Raw genomic sequence first — 20,786 nt, 5'->3', positions numbered from 1 at the left:
ACGTCCCTATACTCACCTATGGTCATGAACGGTGTGTATTGACGGAAAGAGCAAGGTCAGCGGTACAAGCTGCTGAAAAAGTGAGAGGCAACTGTCTTATGGACATAGATTTCTGCCGCACGACCGAAGCCCGAAGATCCCAGTTAAATCAATATCGTTTTACAGCTTCAAATGTCAAGCGATTGAGAAATGTGTAACTGCAGATGAATAACCACACAAAGACCTTGTCAGAAAAAATTAAAACATTTATTGGGCATAAATATATTATATATACGCTACCGATACAGTTACGTCTTACATACATAGGGTAGTATTTGCAAAAATCTATACATTAAAATTGATATGGCAGTTTCTTTTTATATAATGCATATGAAATCGTCTAACATTTACAATACAAGAAGAAATGCATGAATTTATTTTTCCTTTTTCATTTTGTAGTCGACCATGACAACATTGGAATGTTTTCTTCTCTTTTTTTTTCTCTTTTTTCTTTTCCTTAAACCGTGAGGTAAAAAATACATGTCTTGATTTTTTCTTTTTTCTCTTTAAAAAATAGTTTAAATATCTGTGAATCTCTTTGTGGAATCGCCAAATCTCGCAGTCAAAACAATACCTAGTTACTGCAATAAACGTACATCGTAAACTCAAAAGAAAAATCTGATAAGAAGGCACAGACTGGGCATGAAGGAGAAAAAAAAAAACAACCCAACAAATGTTAAGGACCTTGAAAGGTGGTGACAGGGAGGCGTCTGAACATGACTTAATGTAAGAGTATCCTGCGCACAAACACGGCCGTGTTGTCCTTGGATTATCCGACGTGACCTGCTTGGGGGGCTTTAAAGGCCTAAAAGAGAATTGTCTGAGGAAAAAAAAAAAGGCACCGCACTCTCTTCTGTGCGGGACACACACTACAGAATAATGCCGGTGAGCGTAACAGACGCCAGGGCTGCAGTGTCCGGAACAAACGTCTAATGCTCGGCGTGGAAAAAGTGCTTCAACTCTGTTTTAGTCAGAACCATCTCCGCCGTCAGCTCTGTGGACAGATCCAGAATACTGCGAACAAAACACTCACTATGCATGAGCCAAACATCCATTATGGGTCGGGAAATCATGTTTGTTTTGCATTACTTTCAGTGTGAAATCAGCTTTTTTTTTTTAAGTATAAAAACTCTCTAAAAGGGGGAGGGGCTACACTTTGAATAAAATGGCACATTTTTTTTTTTGTTTACAAAACAACAAAAGATAATATGAAGTATAGTCACAGATCAAGTTAATGTTGCTCTGACAAAGAAAATAGTAACGATAATAATAGCGTGTTACAGAAAAAAAACATCACAGAACTCTTTAAATGTTGAGTGAATGCGAGAAGCTTGGCGATCACTTTGGCGACCAAAATAAAAAAAAAGATACGTATACCCCCGATACTGCTGACGTGAACTGATCTAAGGCCGCCGTTTGCTACGTAGTTGCTATGTAGAAAAAGTCGGCAGGTGAAGAAAACATAAAAATAAAAAAAACGCTCAACACTTCCAAAGTGTATTACATCCACTCCAGATATTCTCAATCAAAATGACCTTTATGATCAATATTCATCGTAAAAAGATAAGCAGTTAAGAAGTTATGATTCCAACTGGAATTGGAACTGGAAAAGCCAGTAGTTATGACAAAAGAAAAGGTTGAAGTGTCAAAACTGTAAATGAAATGTAGCAGATTCATATTTATTTGTATTTTTTTTTTGGTCATTTAATTAAAAACAACTGACACATTTAATTTAAAAATACATGTGAATTTTCAATCTAAATAGATAGAAAAGAAGCTCTAGTCGTTTTTGCTCACCGTTAACTTTGTGTCTTGCCAACACACAAAGTCGTTAGAAATTCCGCAAATTTGTGTTTGAAAGAGAATCTAAACTTGGTTTTGTATGTGTATTTAAAAATATATCTCTAAATAATCGTCAAAGTAAAAAAATGATGAATCAAAACCAAATATTAATTCGGAATTCCGAAATAAAACCTTGACCAATGATCTTCAAAACTGACTAAAGTCATGGATGTTTTGCCAGAAAAAGAAAAGTTAATTCCGTACACTAGGACGAGCTCCTACTTCGAATGTAAAAAGACAAAAAGAATCACGGAGTAAACGGTATAAAATCCACTGTGGTTAATGTAGAAAAATATTGGTTCTGGTGAATGCAGCGCGCTCGGTACAATACATATTTGCATTTGGTTACATGTTTTTAAACAGCAATAACTGCGACTGAGGAGCTACAGAAACACTTAAAGGGTTAAAAGGAATGCTGGCCTTAATCATAGAATCTAACGCACATCCATTAAAAAAAACAAAACATGCTACAGGAAAAATTAGTATAGAACTACACTTGTCTCTTATTCTTTAAACAATAAATAAATGAAGATTGCACTGTAATTGGCATGTAAAGTACTGTATGCAAATATATAGTATAAATAAAAAAAACCTACAAAAAGAACTTTCCCATCCACTTTGGCAAAGGTTTTTTGTGAGCTAGTAAACCACTTTGATAACTGACACGAACAGGAGCAAGGCACAGCGTCGGCCGAGACACAGCATCATGGAAATGTTGTGGGGGGTTATGATGATGGTTAAGTGTGTGTTTGGGGGGGGGGGGGTTCTTCAACAGAAGGCCTTTTCCCTGAGGAACGTTACAGGCAGCCAATCAGAGCTGAGAGGCGACTAAAAATGGAACCCACAACCCCTCTCTCATCGCACCCACACCCGAACTGAAAGTGGTCTGGTGGGTCTTTGGATCGCCAGGGTGTGTGGCGGGGGCGGGGGGGTACCTTGGCTTGGTTTTGCAGGTGGGGAAGAGTTGTGTTTCTGTGTGTATGTGTGTGTTGTGCGAGCGTTGGGGCCGCCACTCCTGTTACATGTGGCGACAGAGGGGGTTGAAAAATAAAAACCGGGGTGGACGCTAGAAAAAAAAGAGAAAAGCAGGTTCAGGTGAATGATTGACGCTGTACTGGTCGACTGGGATCAGCCGGAACAGTCGGGTCCGTCTCTGAAGTGATCCAACACCAGCGTGTTCCTTCACTATTGCCATTAAGTTGCACCTCCAGCCTCATAGATATCAGCTATAATAAACATCTTATATAAGGTGTGTGTGTGTATATATTAGAGTACTGGATTATTTAGTCGTAATAAAAGAACAAAATCACAGGATAGCAGCATCTTACACCACACATGGTTGCATCACTTTGGTTGCTGATTGGCCGATGATGTGACGATGTTGGCGGGGGAAGTGTTTGTCATTGTCGTTGCAGCTAAACGCGCGAGAGGAAATGGAATCATACAGGGAGCGGCTAAAGCCCGGAACGCTCCGGAATATGGCTGAGTGGATGATGGGATACAAACGGCAGCAAAGACACGGAAAAGTAAGGCTGTCGTGAAATCCCATCCAAACTAGAAAAAAAAACCCACGCGAGGCTGTCGGAGGAAGAACCGCTCGCGGCTGGTTTTAAGGCTTGATTATCAGCGACTTCCCTGGACAGAGACGCGACGACAGAGATATGGAGACAGACGAGCGAAGGAACCGACGTCAAGTGTTTGGATTCGTCGCTCCGGAGACGTTTGTGTTTTCTCTTTCTATCCTATAGTTTCCCTCACTTCATGAGAAAGTACTGGAGCAGGCAGGCGATGAGGATGGAGACGCCGGCGAACACGCACACGATCAGCGCGGCAAAGCGCTCGTCGCTGGAGATCAGGCCGGAGCTCTTGGCGCTCTCTGCCGGGCAGGCCTCGCCCGACGACGAGCTCTCCTGGCGCCTCAGCGTGAACAGGGACGACGGGCTCAAAGGGCCGCACAGTTCCTGGCTGGCGTCCAGGCAGCGGCGACAGGCGCCCACGCGGAAGCGGTAGTCCGTGTTGCTCTGGAGACCAGTGATCTGGAACGAGCCTTCCTCTCCCTTAAATACCTGTGGACGGAGCAAAACAAATGTTGCTGATGAGGGAAATATTGGTGTCGGAAACATCGACTTGTCCTCTCTTATTCAAAGAGCTGACGTCATAATACTTGTAAGCCGAATCCCCGTATAAGCCGCGTCACCATTTAGGCTAGCATCACCGTTTAAGCTAGCATCTCCATATAAGCCGCGTCACCGTTTAGGCTAGCATCACCGTTTAAGCTAGCATCTCCGTATAAGCCGCGTCACCATTTAGGCTAGCATCACCGTTTAAGCTAGCATCTCCATATAAGCCGCGTCACCGTTTAGGCTAGCATCACCTTTTAAGCTAGCATCACCGTTTAAGCTAGCATCACCGTATAAGCTAGCATCACCGTATAAGCTAGCATCACTGTATAAGCCGCATCACCGTATAAGTCGCGTCACCGTATAAGCCGCGTCACCGTTTAAGCTAGCATCACCGTATAAGCCGCATCACTGTATAAGCCGCATCACTGTATAAGCCGCATCACCATATAAGTCGCGTCACCGTATAAGCCGCATCACCGTATAAGCTAGCATCACCGTATAAGCTAGCATCACCGTATAAGCCGCATCACCGTATAAGCTAGCATCACCGTATAAGCCGCATCACTGTATAAGCTAGCATCACCGTATAAGCCGCGTCACCGTTTAAGCTAGCATCCCCGTATAAGCCGCGTCACGGTTTAAGCTAGCATCACCGTATAAGCTAGCATCACCGTATAAGCTAGCATCACGGTATAAGCCGCATCACAGTATAAGTCACATCACCGTATATACCGCGTCACCGTTTAAGCTAGCATCACTGTATAAGCCTCATCACTGTATAGACCGCGGTGTTCAAAGTGACTCTCTCTAAATCAATAACGTTAAATCGTTCTATCCATCTAAATGAGCTGGTGAGTGAAACAAACCTGTTTGTACTCAGATTCTCGACCGACCAGCACCTGTAGAGCGTAGCTGATGGGATCTCCTCTCATTGGTGGGATCGTCTCCCAGGTGACTTCACACACATTCCCCTCCAGTTGGTGAACTTTAGGGGCTGCCGACGACACAATTGGACCATTTGTTATTCATGTATGACAACTGTTAACATTTACAGATAATATATAACTGGTGTTTTACTTTGGATTGGAAGTCTTACGCCCAATTTAATGTTGAATCACAGTAAAATTTATTATCTTGAATTCATTGTATCAATAATTATTGTGTACCTTTCAGGGCCGAGGGCACAGACTTGGCGGTGCTGAAAGTGTGCGTGTCAGAGAAGGGGCCCTCGCCAGCGTCGCTGATGGCCTGGATCCTGAAGGTGAAGCTGCTGGACTCGGTCAGTCGCTGGACCTTGTAGGTGTGGCTCGGTCCTCGATAGATGGTCACAAACCTGAGGAGGGGGGGGGAAAGGAGAGAGAACTGCTGAGTCATGATAACGTAAATAGTTAGCACGACTTTACATCACCAGGTCGAACATTTGTGGGTGAAATGTTTCTTACGCTGGCGTTAAAACACAACAAACTAGGAAGTCGTCTTTTCATTTTTGACCTTAGACGACGGGATTTTACGTGACTCTCCTCCGAGATGATTGACCCGTGGACAGTATGTGCTCGAATGAGGAAGCGAGGACAAAGAATTGATGTTGAAACTGTGTTTTTCTTAACTAGCAAATTATGGAAAGAGCTTGAAAGGACAGGCGGGCGTAGAAAGAACATTCACGAGTGAGGCGCAGTAATGACAGAGAGGGGGAACGGGGTTATGACAGGAGAAATGACAGAGGAGAGGGCAATGATGGAGGACGTGCTTTAGGAGAAGGTTTAGAAGAGCTATAACTCCAGATGAGCTCTTCATGCAGTGTGGAGGAGAAACCTGAATTTACGGCTGTTTTTTTAAGTTTTTTTTTATAAGCTGAAAAAAAAAATCAATGATCTTCATCAACCTCTCAAGAGGACGGAGCTGAGCAGCGGAGTGTAAACTATTAACACCGATCGATAAATTATTTAGGCAGGGTCACAACTTTTGTTAAAGGGCAGAACATTTGCTGGACCTGCTGTCACCAGTGGTTCAAATAACCAATCATCATCAACGGTTCGAAAGAGCTTTAAAGGTTATTTCAGCTAGGTGGCCAATCAATTTGTTTTAATGGGATGACGGCCTCCAGGAGGCGCTCTAGCAGGAAGCACAAACGCCCCACAGTAGACATGAACTGCAGATGTGTTTTGAACAGTCGACACCTCAGCGGAAAATAAGCGAAGAAGATGCATTTGATGCAGCTTTTTAAGTTAATGGTGATGCACTTAATAAGTCGACAGTGAGGCTTCAGAGACGGCAAAAAGACGACAACAGCCTTGTTTTGGTCATTTTTGTTATGTTGCCATGTTACTGTAGTGTTACAAGAACTGTCTGGATTTCTTTTAAAAACTGTTAATATTTATTGGCACAATGTGAACGCGTATATAAGAAGAATTTAAGGCTGCACGATATATCCAAAAAATATCGATATCGCGATATTGGCACATGTGATTTCGCATATCTAAAACATGCGCAATAATTTATAATTATTTATTGTATAAATATAGCATTTCTTAAATGCGCACTTTGACCAATCAGTGTTACGTTCTGTAAAGTTGTCAATTTGTACTTCCATGTCTCGTTGTCGTTTACGTCTCCGTCGGTCTGTGAGCTGTGCGGGCTCGGTTGCTATGGCGACGCGTATATTCACGGAAGTAAGACTACCTTATGAGCGCTACTGTCCGTCATCACCGTATGCTAAGTTGTTAGCGTCAGGACATTTATGCGTCCGTTTACGAGGAGGTGGAATTTTTACTCGCAGCTGCGCTATATAGTCCTGTAATGACAGTAATTGTCACTGCAGTTTCGATCAATTCACTGTTTTCTATGAGCCCAGCAGAGGATTTTATGAAATGTTTTCAACGTCATTGTTGAGCGAAATCGTCCGGTTTAAAGGATTCAAGCACATTTTTTAGAGGGTTTGTGCGATGACTCACTCAAGAAAAGATGAATATGATTCACTTGGGAGTATTTTTGCTCTTGTGTGCAGAAATAAACAGTTTGTGGCCGTTAAAGAAAACTAGTTTGTTCACAATACAGAGTTGAATATTCCTTGCTCTTGAAAATACCTAAAAAAAAAATCCTTTTTTAGTTGTTGTTTTGAATGCCCGACACAACCAAAGGTAGAGGTATGGTTGGGAAATTAGAGATATATCCAATAATACTTTGACTCAAAAGCTAACATCCCAACATGTTTGAATTAAGTCACGAGTAGGTGAACGTTGGACGAGAGAACCCCCCGCAATCACACAGATGTTCAAAGAAACAAGTGAGCATACAAACGCTCAATATTCCTGAGTTGAACTCCTTCTGTCATGAGGCAGCGAGCGAGTGCACACGTGTGTGCGTGTGCGCAGTAACCAGATGTACCATGGCGAAGTCACGTTGAGGATATGTGCCGCCTCTGACAATCAATCCCTCATTAAACCCACTGGTCAGTCTGAAGCGACGTCCAAATAATTAGCCGACTTAAGGAGGCGCTGAGGCGCCCGGTGTGGATTGAGGAGAGAGCCAGACGAGGGCGTTCTCATTACGACCACTTTATTACACTGAATCATTTAAAGACGGCAGAGAATGACCTGAATGGAGGCAAAGAAGAAAACCAATACAGAAGCCTTGTCATTTGGACGATCAGCTCCTAAAGATAGAATGGGCATAAAAGAATCTAATCACAGATTGATCCCATTTCCTACATTTTTAAACAAGGGAAGGCATCGTATAGGTTTTATCAGAGACTGGTGCCCAATAGGTTTTTCTGAAACCAGAGGTCACATGGTGCTTGGAGTCTGTCTAAAAACGTAAATTTATAATTTTTTGAACAAACAAATTCAATTAACTTTTTGGGGTATAATATTTGTCAGGTATAACCTTTTCTGAATCATTTCTGTTAACATCTAATGAAGCTTAATATTCTCAAATGTAACATTCTCATAGTCATGTTCTGTCAGAATAATTCTAAGGCCTAATAGTCTCCAATTCAACATTATCATAGCTATGTTCTGTCAGTATATACAGTATATTTAAGGCTAAATATTCTCAAATTCAACATTATAATAGTTATGTTCTGTCAGTATAATTTTGAAGCTTAATATTCTCAAATGTAAGCTTCTCATAGTCATGTTCTGTCAGAATAATTCTAAGGCATAATAGTCTCAAATTCAACATTATCATAGCTATGTTCTGTCAGTATATACATTTAAGGCTTAATATTCTCAAATTCAACATCATAATAGTTATGTTCTGTCAGTATAATTTTGAAGCTTAATATTCTCAAATGTAACATTCTCATAGTCATGTTCTGTCAGAATAATTCTAAGGCCTAATAGTCTCAAATTCAACATTATCATAGCTATGTTCTGTCAGTATATACATTTAAGGCTTAATATTCTCAAATTCAACATCATAATAGTTATGTTCTGTCAGTATAATTTTGAAGCTTAATATTCTCAAATGTAACATTCTCATAGTCATGTTCTGTCAGAATAATTCTAAGGCCTAATAGTCTCAAATTCAACATTATCATAGCTATGTTCTGTCAGTATATACATTTAAGGCTTAATATTCTCAAATTCAACATTATAATAGTTATGTTCTGTCAGTATAATTTTGAAGCTTAATATTCTCAAATGTAAGCTTCTCATAGTCATGTTCTGTCAGAATAATTCTAAGGCATAATAGTCTCAAATTCAGCATTATCATAGCTATGTTCTGTCAGTATATACATTTAAGGCTTAATATTCTCAAATTCAACATCATAATAGTTATGTTCTGTCAGTATAATTTTGAAGCTTAATATTCTCAAATGTAACATTCTCATAGTCATGTTCTGTCAGAATAATTCTAAGGCCTAATAGTCTCAAATTCAACATTATCATAGCTATGTTCTGTCAGTATATACATTTAAGGCTTAATATTCTCAAATTCAACATCATAATAGTTATGTTCTGTCAGTATAATTTTGAAGCTTAATATTCTCAAATGTAACATTCTCATAGTCATGTTCTGTCAGAATAATTCTAAGGCCTAATAGTCTCAAATTAAACATCATAATAGTTATATTCTGTCAGTATAATTTTGAAGCTTAATATTCTCAAATGTAACATTTTGTGATTCGATCCGTCAGTTTAATTTTAGGGCTTAATATTCTCAAATTCAACATTTTCATAGTTATGTTCTGTCAGTAAAAAATTAGGGCTTAATATTCTCAAGTGTAACAGTCTGTGTTATGTTCTGTCAGTACCATTTTGAGGCTTAATATTCTCAAAACGCTACATGTAGTGTTCTGTGAGTAAAATGTTGGGGCTTAATATTAGCAAATGTAACACGATTTTAGTTGGGTCAGCATAGTTTTGGGGCTAAATTGTGTGTTCTTGACACATGCATGAGGGGCTTTCCCAGGTGATTTTTTATTATGAATTAATCAGGAAAAATAGCAACAAAACCAAAATAAGGCGGCGAAATCCCCATTTCTCTTCGTTGCTCTTTTTATTACCTGTTTGTCATTACTGGTGCCATCATGCTACCGAGGACGGGAACTTTCCCTACTTCTACTTTAAAATTCAAAGTGCTTGAAAAACAACAACTCAAAAATTTAATAAGTGGCCCACTGTCTTTAAAGTATAATAAAAACATGTATTGTAAAAAACTTTTGAAAAAAATCACAGATGAGTCTCACACACAGTTGTCATTTTTTTCTCTGGTGGTTTCTTTGAATACATTACACAGCCATGGAAACCTGGACACATATTGCTTATCAAGATGCATCAAGACCTACGAGGGCCCAGGAGTATTATTCATCCTTATAAACAAACTTATCTAATAGCCAAACCACCGTCCTGCAAATGCAATTTGGTGAATAAATTCAATTAGTTTGATTGTTTTTCTGGAAAATACCCTTCATGTAATGTTTGTTGTTCGTCTCCAGCCGTGCTAAAGCTTTTAAATACATCTGGATTTATTGGCTGGAAGGAAACGTTAGCTTTTCAGGAACCCAAGAGAAATGACTCCGGCTCGGACATTTTTTTCTTGTCTTTTTAAGACGACAAAAACAGGATTCTTTTTCTTAATATTATGCTTAATATGTCTGTCGATAATTAAGCAATTTTGCACCATATACCTATTTGAGTTTATCAGTTTAATTTTCTTCCTCCCAACGCGGTTCAAACCTTTCAGGCTGTCGGTTAATTTGTGCTCATATTACACAGAATATCTTCTAATAGGTCTGTATGAGGGCAGGATTCGTGGAAACTAAAGCTGGCTTTGTTCAGCTGGTGACGCATGAAGCTCCTGCTTGATGCTCAGAAAGAGAGAGACAGCACAAGTGTTACAATCTTGTCTGCCAGTTATATTCATGTTGGGTCTTTTTAAAAAGGTATAAAAACATGATCCTTACCTGCGGTTTTTATCCTCCATCTGCAGCATATAGATGATGTCATCTGCCAGGGGGGTCCGCGTGTTGCTGGGGTTCTCGCCCCATTTCAACTTGAGGCTTTGAGGGCCAGCGGAGGAGCATTCCAGTAGAGGCGGTGACGGAGGGAGGGGGCGCGTCCTGGCCATCAGCGGCGGACTTGAGGGGCTGTAGCCGATGGCGTTCACCGCTTGGATCTGTACGCTTCAGGACGGACACATGACACAAGTTTGGAACGTTTCTTCATGACATACACATGCATCTAGTTGTACAACACGGCTTCACACATGTGATTTTATTTGGTAACATCTGTATTTAAGACTTAAACAATTTAAATTAATTAAAAGAAGACTGCAGGTTGATGAACACAAAACACTTTTCTCTTATTAATCAAGATTTAGATGTTGTCGGACCAAGAGACTACGTTTCCACATGTTTTGAATCCAGCAGCTTAAACAATGACTTGGATAAATCCATATATTGAAACGGGATAATAGCCTCCAGGGGGCGCTCTAACAGGAAGCGCAAGAGCAAAAAGAGGAGGCAGAAATGCAACAGAGGTTAAACAAGAAGAATAAAACTAGTTAGATTTTGTGATGCAAGATTTCATCTCCAGAAAACCCAGTGTTTTCAGTGGGCGGAGCTTAAGCACATTTTCTAACATAGACATTTCAATGAAAAGAGAGTTTTGTACAAACAGACACCTACTGATGATACAATAGAGGTCCAACATCTATTTAAGACACACTTAAATCAACACGTCTTCAGTCTAAAATATGCTGCCTATATAATTGTACATTCATTATCCTTTAAAATGACAGTAGTGCTTTTTAATCCAGAAATGATGCTAATAGATGTTCACCAAGAACTAGATCACCTGGTAATGCATGATGGGGTGTTGACTGTAAGCTTCTTTAAAGTGAATATTGCATTAACTGCCTGTTAAAGGCTGTTCATTATTAAACAGATAAATAAAGTCCAGCCCCTTCGACCGAGTCGAACATCCCGGTTCTCGGAATACCTCTTGGCTTGCACCGTTTGGTCAGCTCAGCTCATTACATTGATGTCAGAGGCTGTTACCGAGCTTCTACCAGCTGACATTTGGAGACTAATTCTCTAACCTTTCGTTAGAATCTAAACAGAGCTGGGCGAGCACGCGGCTTCCACCTCTTTTCCCCCAGAAACAAGACATGAATGGAAGAAGCTTTAATAGAAGGTCAGATTTACAGCCCTGTATAGTTTCAAATTACATTTCAAGATCATCCAAACGCATATAAATGTAGGAATCACTACAGTATATGAAGTTACTTATTAACAGGAATGATCATCTCTTCTCGTAACTCAACGCATATAATACGTCCTCTGATACTCACAGTCTGAATAGAAACACTGTTGACATGTTCCTGTTAAGCTGTAGAGAAAAGAGTATCCTCTAAATCCACTGCCAATAAAACTTGACCTCCATAAGATTTAGAACTAAGAATCCACATCAGTCCTGACAAAACAATATTGGTGGAGGTCAAACTACAGACGAACCGTGGAATGGCAATATCGTAGCTCCTCTATTGCACAGTTGTCACGCACCGCATGTACATTTTGTAAAGAAAAAAAAAAGAAAAAAAAAGGTAAAGATTGTCCGATTCTGGTTTTATCTTCCTGGTAGTTTGAAACTGTCCCAGTAGTTCATAATCATATAACTGCTCTACATCAGCGGCTCAGAGAAAGTGTTAAAGTTACAGATTATTTATTTTACAGATAAAGTAACACTAGGATGATCAAATAATATAAATAGTTGTACTGGACAAGTCTTGACTGTGAAATTTAAAAAATAATGAATTGCGTCAAAATGTTACGTAGTGCTGCTTTACGTGGAAACCTAAATATGCACCTTGATAAGTTATCTTTTTTAATAATTCCACAGATGTATAGCTATACTGTCATTAAAAGCTCAAATGTCTTATACCATCAAATAATTAAAAAAAAAAAACTTACTTAAATTAAGTATTTTCAGTTTAAGTTAAACTGAAATTTGTCTTTTAAAAAATAATCTGGTAATTGTAATTGACTATGAATAAACTTCAAGTCATCACAATCTAATTTCAGATATTTAATTGTGTACTTTACACAGTAAAACTACATGTAATCCAGGGTTCCAGACACAGATATATATATACCTGTATATATATCATGCATATATCGGTTGCCACCGTACTTTAACCCTTGTGTTAGCTCTGGGTCAAGGTGACCCGGTGGCCCGAAAACAAATTTGTTTGAGGTATTCCTTGTGGTGCCTCTGTGTCAAGATGAACTCAGGCCACACAAGGGTTATCGTCTATTTCATCAAATTTAACTTCATTAGCCATTATATTTCTTTGTTCCACGAACAACATGGCGGGAAAAAAATAAGTTATCGTCGTCTCTGTAAACACCTGTCACCTGCAAGAACCTCTGAACATGGAATATTAATCATTGACCGAGAAGAGAATAACATCGAGCAAAACACGCATTGAACGGAACAAGAGATTCGCTGCTTCAATAATAAAAGAAAATGTAAATAACAGGCCTGTCGTTCACAATAATAACCGGCAAACATGCGCTCAGGTACACGAGCACCGTGTTCCGCCTCAGCGTCTGCCATTATGCAAGAGAGCAGAGTGACATGGGGACAAAAACAAGCAGAGATTGAAAACAATAATGTGTAATCACTCCACCACTTCAGCCCCGACTGAACACAAACTACTCCTGCGCTCACTCCATCCTCTAGTCACTGTTGACTTGGAAGGCGTTTACTGCTACATGCTCTTTTAGAATAAACATAAGACTTATAAACATGCTGCTGTTTGTCACGTTAACTGTGAGGATATGTTAGGGGCTGTTTTTCTCTACACCAGAAGTGGGTCAATGAATTTTCAAAGGGGGGTAACATTATATATGGCGATTGTTAGCCAGAGTGAGCGGGAAAAAAAGCACAATGTCATTGAGATTCATGAATATATTCAAAGGATCTTACTTCGGTCAGGATGATCCCAAAACATCACATGATTAATTAACGCAACACAAAAAAAAGGGCGTCCACTCTTCATAATGATGCATAAAACAAATTACTGGTGGAGAATTTCACATCGCAAGCTTTGCAGTACCGTTTTATTTACCTTTTATTTCCTCATAAAGGCTTCACACCTAAAATCTGATTTTTCTTCAATAAATGAAGAGAATAAGCCAACAAGTACGTTGTTTTATAAATGCAATATGTATGTTTTTTTGGTTCCATTGAAAAAAAATTAATCGTTAAAAATTTGGCCTTGTAAAAATGTAAGAAACTAAACAACAATCCTTAAAGTTCAACTAATTTGTTGATTTAAATAGATGTTGGACCTCTATTGTACTCATCAGTTTGTGTCTGTTTGTACAAAACTCTCTTTTCATTTAAATATTTACATTAGAAAGCATCCTTAAGCCCCGCCCACTGACAACACTTTGTTTTTATAGAGATTAAATCTTTGCCATAACAACATCCGCTCTGCTGGAATTGGTTAAGCATAAAGGTTTGTCACCGTGCGTCATCAATTCATAAAATCTCCATCTAAAAAGGGACTCGTTATATAAACAAAGCGTGTGTGATTACAGCTGGCTGGAGGAGGAGTGAAGCCGGGTTTAAGAAACAATACCTGTACTCGGTGTCTGGCTGCAGGTCCGTCACAAGGTGACTTGTCCCAGATTCCACTGTGATGTTTCGGTCGTCCACAGCGATGACGTACGAGCAGATCTCTGCCCCGTTGCTGTTGGGCTCTTCCCATATTAGGTAGAGGCAGGTAGACCGTGAGTGACCCGATTCTGAGGAGGCCGGAAGGTCCAGGACGCTGATTGTGTTGACCTGGTCCGGATTTGTCGCAGGGGTCCTGAAGCTGACCTGCTCGCTGTAAGGACCTGCACCGGCTTGATTGACAGCCTGAGGAGGAGATGACGCCGAGAGTGATTGAGAGAGGGAAAGGAAGGTGAGAAAAACAAAAGACTGTCTGAAGGAGAAATGGTGAATGCTAGGTAATGACACAAAGATTGGATTGAGTCCATTAGGCTAGATCTGTCGATAATAGACAGTCAAGACTCTGTTTTTGCTAAGGATTAGACAGTAAACATGCACTTTGAAGCACGTGTTCATGGAAATATATTCACATCTAAAGTGCTGCAGAAGTTCTTCTGTAAACTCATAATTAAGGCGAATAAATCAGAACGACCAATGACGATTACATATCCTGACATTGGCCTTGAGATGCGACACTGTCTGAACGTCTTTTTTTAAAATACGGTTGAACACGGAGAGAATACTAAACAAGCTTGTGTAAAGAGACTCTACCTGTAGTCGGCTGCAGTAACTCGTGGCTGGTGTCAAGTCAGAGAGTTCACACTGTGTCGCCGAGCCGCAGTAGATGAGCTCCATGGGTTCATCTTCCCGGGCCCACTCCAAACGGTACTCGGAGATGTCCGTACCTGAGCCCTCAGGACTCTGAAAAAAAGAAAATCACAAAAAATACACAGGAAATGAGAAAAAAAAGCATCTCAATTAGAGTAGAAATGTATTTCCAGAGCAGGTACACTGTCATCTTTTCCTGACTGTAATGTCCGGTCAGATGCTGTGAATAACACCAATTTGTCAGTCTGGGTAAATTTTTTTCAAGCCATTAGGATCCGATTGGTTGGATTTGAATGAAAAGCCAAAAATATTGAAACACGTTCTTACTTTTAAAATTAAAAACCTTGACAGGAAGGTAATGACATTTCTTAATCATACTTCAGTAAGGTGTGCTTACATTTCAAACACAAAAGTACAATTTGAACGTGTGAAAGCAATGCTGCATCTCAAATTGTTCACTGGTTTATAGTACATTATGGTAGTGGATGTTCTCGGCCAGTGTGCACATTTTCGACAGGGTAGTACTGTCTCAAAAAAAACACCGTCACTACACACTTATAAGAAATGACTGGACAGCTTCTTCTTCTACTACTTTTTAACACTGATCGCAACCGGAAGTTAGAACACAATCACCGACACTCGACAATGCTTTTCGCCAATTGAAACAAGTTATTAAGTTGGGTTTCATTGTGTTATTACTGTTTTTGTGTTGTTTTGTGTTAAAATTAGTATTTTCTTGAAACATTTACGCAGGTATCTGCTCCGAAGACGCAATGCCAGCGACGTAGCTTCTGTTTAGCGTCATCTACGTCACTAAGATGGCGGCCAATAAGGGTGGAAAGTGTCCATCAATCCACACTCAATTTTCTGGCCCATTGAGTGCGCACTACATTTTCACACACTGCTAATTGGCACTCAAAATACTAAGTGTATGTGTAGAAGTGCTTGATTTGGGACACACCGATGGTCTCACCTCCCAGTTGAGTGTCAGACAGGTGTTACTGGTTAGAGTGATGATTGGCGCCCCACACTGGCCAGGAGGACCTGCTGCAGTTGTGACCTCTGTTGGTTCGGAATAAGCGCCAAACTAGAGACAATGAGAGAAAGAATTTGTTAGAAAATACACAACAAGACTCCGTCCATGTGGGATGTGAATTGCATTTTCTTTTGCTTTCAGCGCCTGGCTCAAAAGCTTCTGGCAGATCAGATTAGATTAAGTGTTGGTGCATGTAAAGGATTTCAGGAAAATTCTAATTTAGTTTTTTCAAAAAATAGAAATAAGCTATTGCTTTGTAGGTGCATTACTTTAGTTGAAAAACGATGGAATCTGTAATGCAGGTACTTTAAAAGCCAACATGACAGTCAGTAACTGATTAATATTCATTTTCATTCATCGTTGAATAAACAGCTTGTGGGTGAGGTCGAGCGTTTGTTCTCACCCCTGCCTCATTAGCGGCTCGCAGCTTGAAGCTGTACGTGGCACCGGGCAGTAAACTACCCACGGTGCACTGCAGCTCAGAGCCATGGTACACTTCAGCTGGGCTGGTATCTCCCTCGCTCATCTCCAGACTAAACATGCACTCCTCGCACACCCCCTCTGTGTCGGGCGAGTCTGCAGGACACACAAGAGACAATATTGTTAGACTTTTGTGAAAAAAAAACATGGTTTCATTTGACCTCTTTTTAAATATGACCTTCAAATTTTAAAAAACTATTCCCCGAAGGAGACCTTGTTTTATCCATCTATCTAAAAAGTCATTAGTTCTTGTGACGCTGTGATAAATCCTCATCCTCTTTAGCTTCAATCTTTTTTCAATTTTTCAAGAACATCCTGATAATAGAGGGACAGACCTTCGTCTCACCGAATAAAAGTAACAACATCATTCAAATGCAAGAATCCCCTTGAATGATACGTGGAAGGAGCCAGAAAAGCGCTTCTTCTTCATGACCTTGGATTGATGAAATGATCCTGACTCACCCCACTCTAACTGCACTTCCTTGTGCTTGGCTTTCCCAACGATCCGGGGCGGGCGGCAGGGTCCCGGCGGGACGCTGAGTGTGCGGACCGGCACGCTCACGGTGCACTGGAGGAGACAGGAAGACACGTTGAGTGCGTGTCTGAGCAAAGAAGAAAGTGAAGCCTGGTTTCCCGCTGCTCACCTGACTGTGTCCTCCTGTGGTGATGCTACACACACGCAGCAGGTATGAAGTCCCAGGTGTCAGGCGCTCACACACACATTCTGTTGCTGGACCACTGTACGCTACATCCCATTGGCTTGCTGCACAAACACACACAAACACAATATTAGTATAATTAAAATCGAAATACTACTTTATAGAAAATTTGATGTTTAATAATAAACTACCACATTTTTTTCTGCAAATAAAATTAAGAGAATTTCGAAACTGTATAAAAAGTTGTGGCCAAGATGCAAGTAAGTGGAATATCAAAGGTTCTCAGCCTCCAGGAGGCGCTCAACAGCAAGAGGAAGGAGGAAAACAATAGTTTGAGTTTAGCATCAGTCTCACACCCTCATAGTGGAAAGCACGTCTAGAAATTCATGCAATTTTGATATACATTTTAAGTTAACTGTGATTGATCTGAAGATCTGAGAGAAAAAAAAAAAATTCTGCAGATAAACTTCTCAGGGATGAATCGATGGGGAGAAGTTAATGTTGTAAAACGACTATCTTAATGCAAAAATAATGAGTAAAGGAGAGAAAATGAAAGCACATCTCATAAACTTGACCGTTTTCTTTTTTCTTTTTTTAAATCAAACCTGCCGTGCTACTGGAAATAACTCCTCAGAACAAGCATTTATTAATATAAAATATGAACAAAAATATTTGAGTTAGCCACATTTCTGTCTAAATATCCCATGTGTAGACCTGCAGCCTTTAATCAGGTGCACACTATAGTCTGGAAATTACGGTAAATAAAATAAAAAGTTATTTAAGCAAAGGAGTACTTATTTAAGTTGTGTAGATCATGTTACTTTACGGAAAACATGAAGTAAAGAAAAAATGTACTTGACAAATTAATGCTTTTTTCATTAGATATGCATCAGTCAAATCGCCAAAATTTGAAGGCATTTGTTTATTGTTTGACTCTCACAAGCTTACCTTCAGAGCATCCATCAGAGACTTCCAGCAAATACGTGAGCGCTTCTGAACCACCATTGTCCTGCGGAGGATCTGCATTTGGAGAACTTGGATTAGGGAACATCTAACAAACATTTAGATAAAAAAAATATCTCTCTTTTAATCTTAATCGTAGAAAATGTACACAAGGACTGGATTGGCAATGCTGTCTTCAAACTTTATTTGTTCAGCTAGATTTGACCGCAACTTTTTGTTTGCTAAAGTCAGTCAAAGCTGTCCAATGTGATTTGTTTGACACTTCATTTTCACCCAATATTGGGGCCAATTGCCGATATTAATGTTTGACCTTATCCACAAAACGTAAACACCAGATGGCATTTCAATTGAAAATTGATGAATTGGTGCCAGAAATCTGGCTCCACTGTCCTCCAGCGTGCTACTCTGTATGATTTACAACGTTGTGTATCTCTTTTGTTTTCTCTTTTTAAATCAGATTTTTCAGCGGCACACGGGCTGGACATGCTTCGGAAAATCTCTCTCTATATATATAAACTGTATACAAGGTAGTAAAATATCATATAATATATATACAAATATATATATTTAGTATTTATATGACCAGGATCTGAACCAAGCAGTCCGGTAAGACGAAAGAAAAAAGGTAGATTTACCCCATGTGACAGTAAAACTGTGTGGCGTTGCCGCTGTGACTCGAGGGGTGGATGGAGGGCCGGGTTTGTCCGGGTTGGTCGTGCACACCAACACTTCGCTGGGCCCGCTCTTCCCCTCCATGTTTGAGGCGACCAGCTGCAGCCAGAACGAGAAAAGAAACTTTAAGGACATGTGCTGAAAAGAACAAATTAGGGAAATGTGTGTTTGGAAAGAGCAGAGAGGACATCCATTAGCCACGGTGGCGGAGACGCCAGCCATTAGTCGGCTTCACCTGTGATGACCACACTTTAAAAACATACTGCGTTCCTACACGTTACATGATGGAACAAATGTTTCTTTGGAGGCAGCAAAGCTTCTGTGGGTGCAGCAACATCTGGTTTCTCTGTAATGTAACAGCGTCCTCCATATAACACACATCAAATAACACAATTACATTGATTTGATGTCCTCCTGTGAGGTGCTGGGATGAGCCTATACGAGGCATCCTTTGTATGGATTAACGGTTAACAATTCCGCTCCCTCCCAGAGAGTCGTTGGTGTAACAGCAAGCATGGAAGTAGGTTTGCTAAACATATTTCATGGAAGTCAAAGAGACATGAAGCACTTTTCTGATTCCATGACAGGATCAATCGCTGCAGCACCAACCAACGTTTAAACCCGGACAACATATTTCTCACCTCAAATCAAAATACTTGTCATTCAAGTCCAGATGAACCGGTGCGTTTCTCTTAAATCCAGCTCACTCGCGGTTTTTAACCAAAAAATGCCAGGTCTGGTCCTCATTAGACGAGCAACTTCAAAGCCTTGAATACATTTCACGACTGCTGAGAAGGAAGTCTAAACTCAAGAGTGGGACTTATAGGAACATCTTAACAGCCATCGCCTTATACTAGAATTCTCTGGGCTGAAACTGGAACGTTTAAATATCAACGGATGGTGTTGCCTTCATGAGGAGAAAACTTTCAGGTCTTGAGGGGAATACTGAATAAATCTACTTGCACTTCTTGAAGAGATATTTTGTATTTTATGTGCTTCATGGTACACTTTAAAATGTTCTTAAAGGTCCAGGCGGAAGAGGCTGTGACAACCTCTGATTCACAGATAATTAGACATCTCATAATAGATAAAATTTCATAGAACATTTCTTGTTTAAATATTTTAAATATCTCTAAAATATTTTTTTGTTCTTGATTTGAGCAGTCACAGAGTCATAAACTCATCATGAGATCTCTTACCTGAAAACCATATTATAATACATTTCAAAATAAAATAAATCAGTCAAAAATAAACAACGACAGAAGCATTATGATCAATTTTCCACTGTATGTGAACATCAGATGACTTTCGACAGAGAAAATCAAAACTGGAAATAAGTTATAAAGTAACAATGTCCATCTCTGTATTTGAACATTAGTAGAGATTACAACATTGCGGAGGAGTACATTCCTAAGATTTGAATTTCTTCATGATGTGGCTCATCAGGAAAAGGTCTGGCAACTTTCTACGTAAAACACATAAGTGGGTTTTCAAAATATGAACGATTGCTTACCCTGAATTTATACTGTGTGCTCCTCTTGAGGCCTTGTACAGTACAGGTCAAGTTTTCTCCAGTGTACTTTGGATGAAAATCATTTCCCTGCCGAGGAAAGACAACACTATCATTATCGACTTGTATGACATTTGAATGGCATCACTTATTTAATCTGAAATATCTTGGCATGGAAATTTCATGCTGCTCCGACTTACTTTTACACTCTAATTTCATTAGCTACAGAAACGTCATGCATTTTTAAATCCGAGCCACAACAGATGAAAGTTGTCTCTGTGTTTATTTTTACACCCGTTGACGTATGTGTGATGCTTACGCTGTTATCTTCTTGGATCTCTAGTGTGTATTTGAGCTGCTCCTCGCTGGAACTGCCCTCTGGACGCCCCCACTCCAGAGTCACCCAGGAAACACCGGCCCGGACAAGCCGGGGTGCCAGCGGGAGAGCAGGCAGAGTTCCCATGGTGTAGAAAACCACTTCAGTACTGAAGCCGCTGCAACGCACAGACAGTTATTAGTGCTTGTTTATTACAAAAAGTAAGAATTATGGGTACTTTATCCATTACTAGATCAACTTTTTTTTCTGATGTAATTTATCCCCTTTGTTAACTATTGCCTTATCATGAAGCA

General features: G+C 40.0%; 1 protein-coding gene across 2 annotated transcripts in view; it reads right to left on the bottom strand.

Annotated features, from left to right (window-relative positions):
• Nucleotides 1-224: 224 nt before the first annotated feature.
• fndc3ba (fibronectin type III domain containing 3Ba) overlaps nucleotides 225-20,786 on the bottom strand; it is a 72,665-nt gene continuing 52,103 nt past the window's right edge. Inside the window, exons 14-27 of one of the 2 annotated variants that reach the window (XM_087779363.1) lie at nucleotides 20,476-20,650; nucleotides 20,160-20,246; nucleotides 18,610-18,745; nucleotides 17,960-18,031; nucleotides 16,997-17,115; nucleotides 16,815-16,920; nucleotides 16,276-16,448; nucleotides 15,798-15,923; nucleotides 14,780-14,929; nucleotides 14,094-14,374; nucleotides 10,411-10,629; nucleotides 5,171-5,337; nucleotides 4,871-4,998; nucleotides 225-3,947 (exon numbers count right to left, since the gene is read on the bottom strand). In XM_087779363.1, the coding sequence (XP_087635489.1) occupies nucleotides 3,636-3,947; nucleotides 4,871-4,998; nucleotides 5,171-5,337; nucleotides 10,411-10,629; nucleotides 14,094-14,374; nucleotides 14,780-14,929; nucleotides 15,798-15,923; nucleotides 16,276-16,448; nucleotides 16,815-16,920; nucleotides 16,997-17,115; nucleotides 17,960-18,031; nucleotides 18,610-18,745; nucleotides 20,160-20,246; nucleotides 20,476-20,650 (2,251 nt within the window). In that variant the 3' untranslated portion in view covers nucleotides 225-3,635. The remainder of the gene's footprint in view (nucleotides 3,948-4,870; nucleotides 4,999-5,170; nucleotides 5,338-10,410; nucleotides 10,630-14,093; nucleotides 14,375-14,779; nucleotides 14,930-15,797; nucleotides 15,924-16,275; nucleotides 16,449-16,814; nucleotides 16,921-16,996; nucleotides 17,116-17,959; nucleotides 18,032-18,609; nucleotides 18,746-20,159; nucleotides 20,247-20,475; nucleotides 20,651-20,786) is intronic. The other variant, XM_087779364.1, reaches the window with a different exon arrangement.

The sequence above is a fragment of the Callionymus lyra genome, chromosome 18 (assembly GCF_982586985.1).
Source record: "Callionymus lyra chromosome 18, fCalLyr1.hap1.1, whole genome shotgun sequence".
Classification (NCBI taxonomy): Eukaryota; Metazoa; Chordata; class Actinopteri; order Syngnathiformes; family Callionymidae; genus Callionymus; species Callionymus lyra.
The sequence above is the reverse complement of the archived record's forward strand: the minus strand, read 5'-3'. Positions and strand labels throughout refer to the sequence as shown.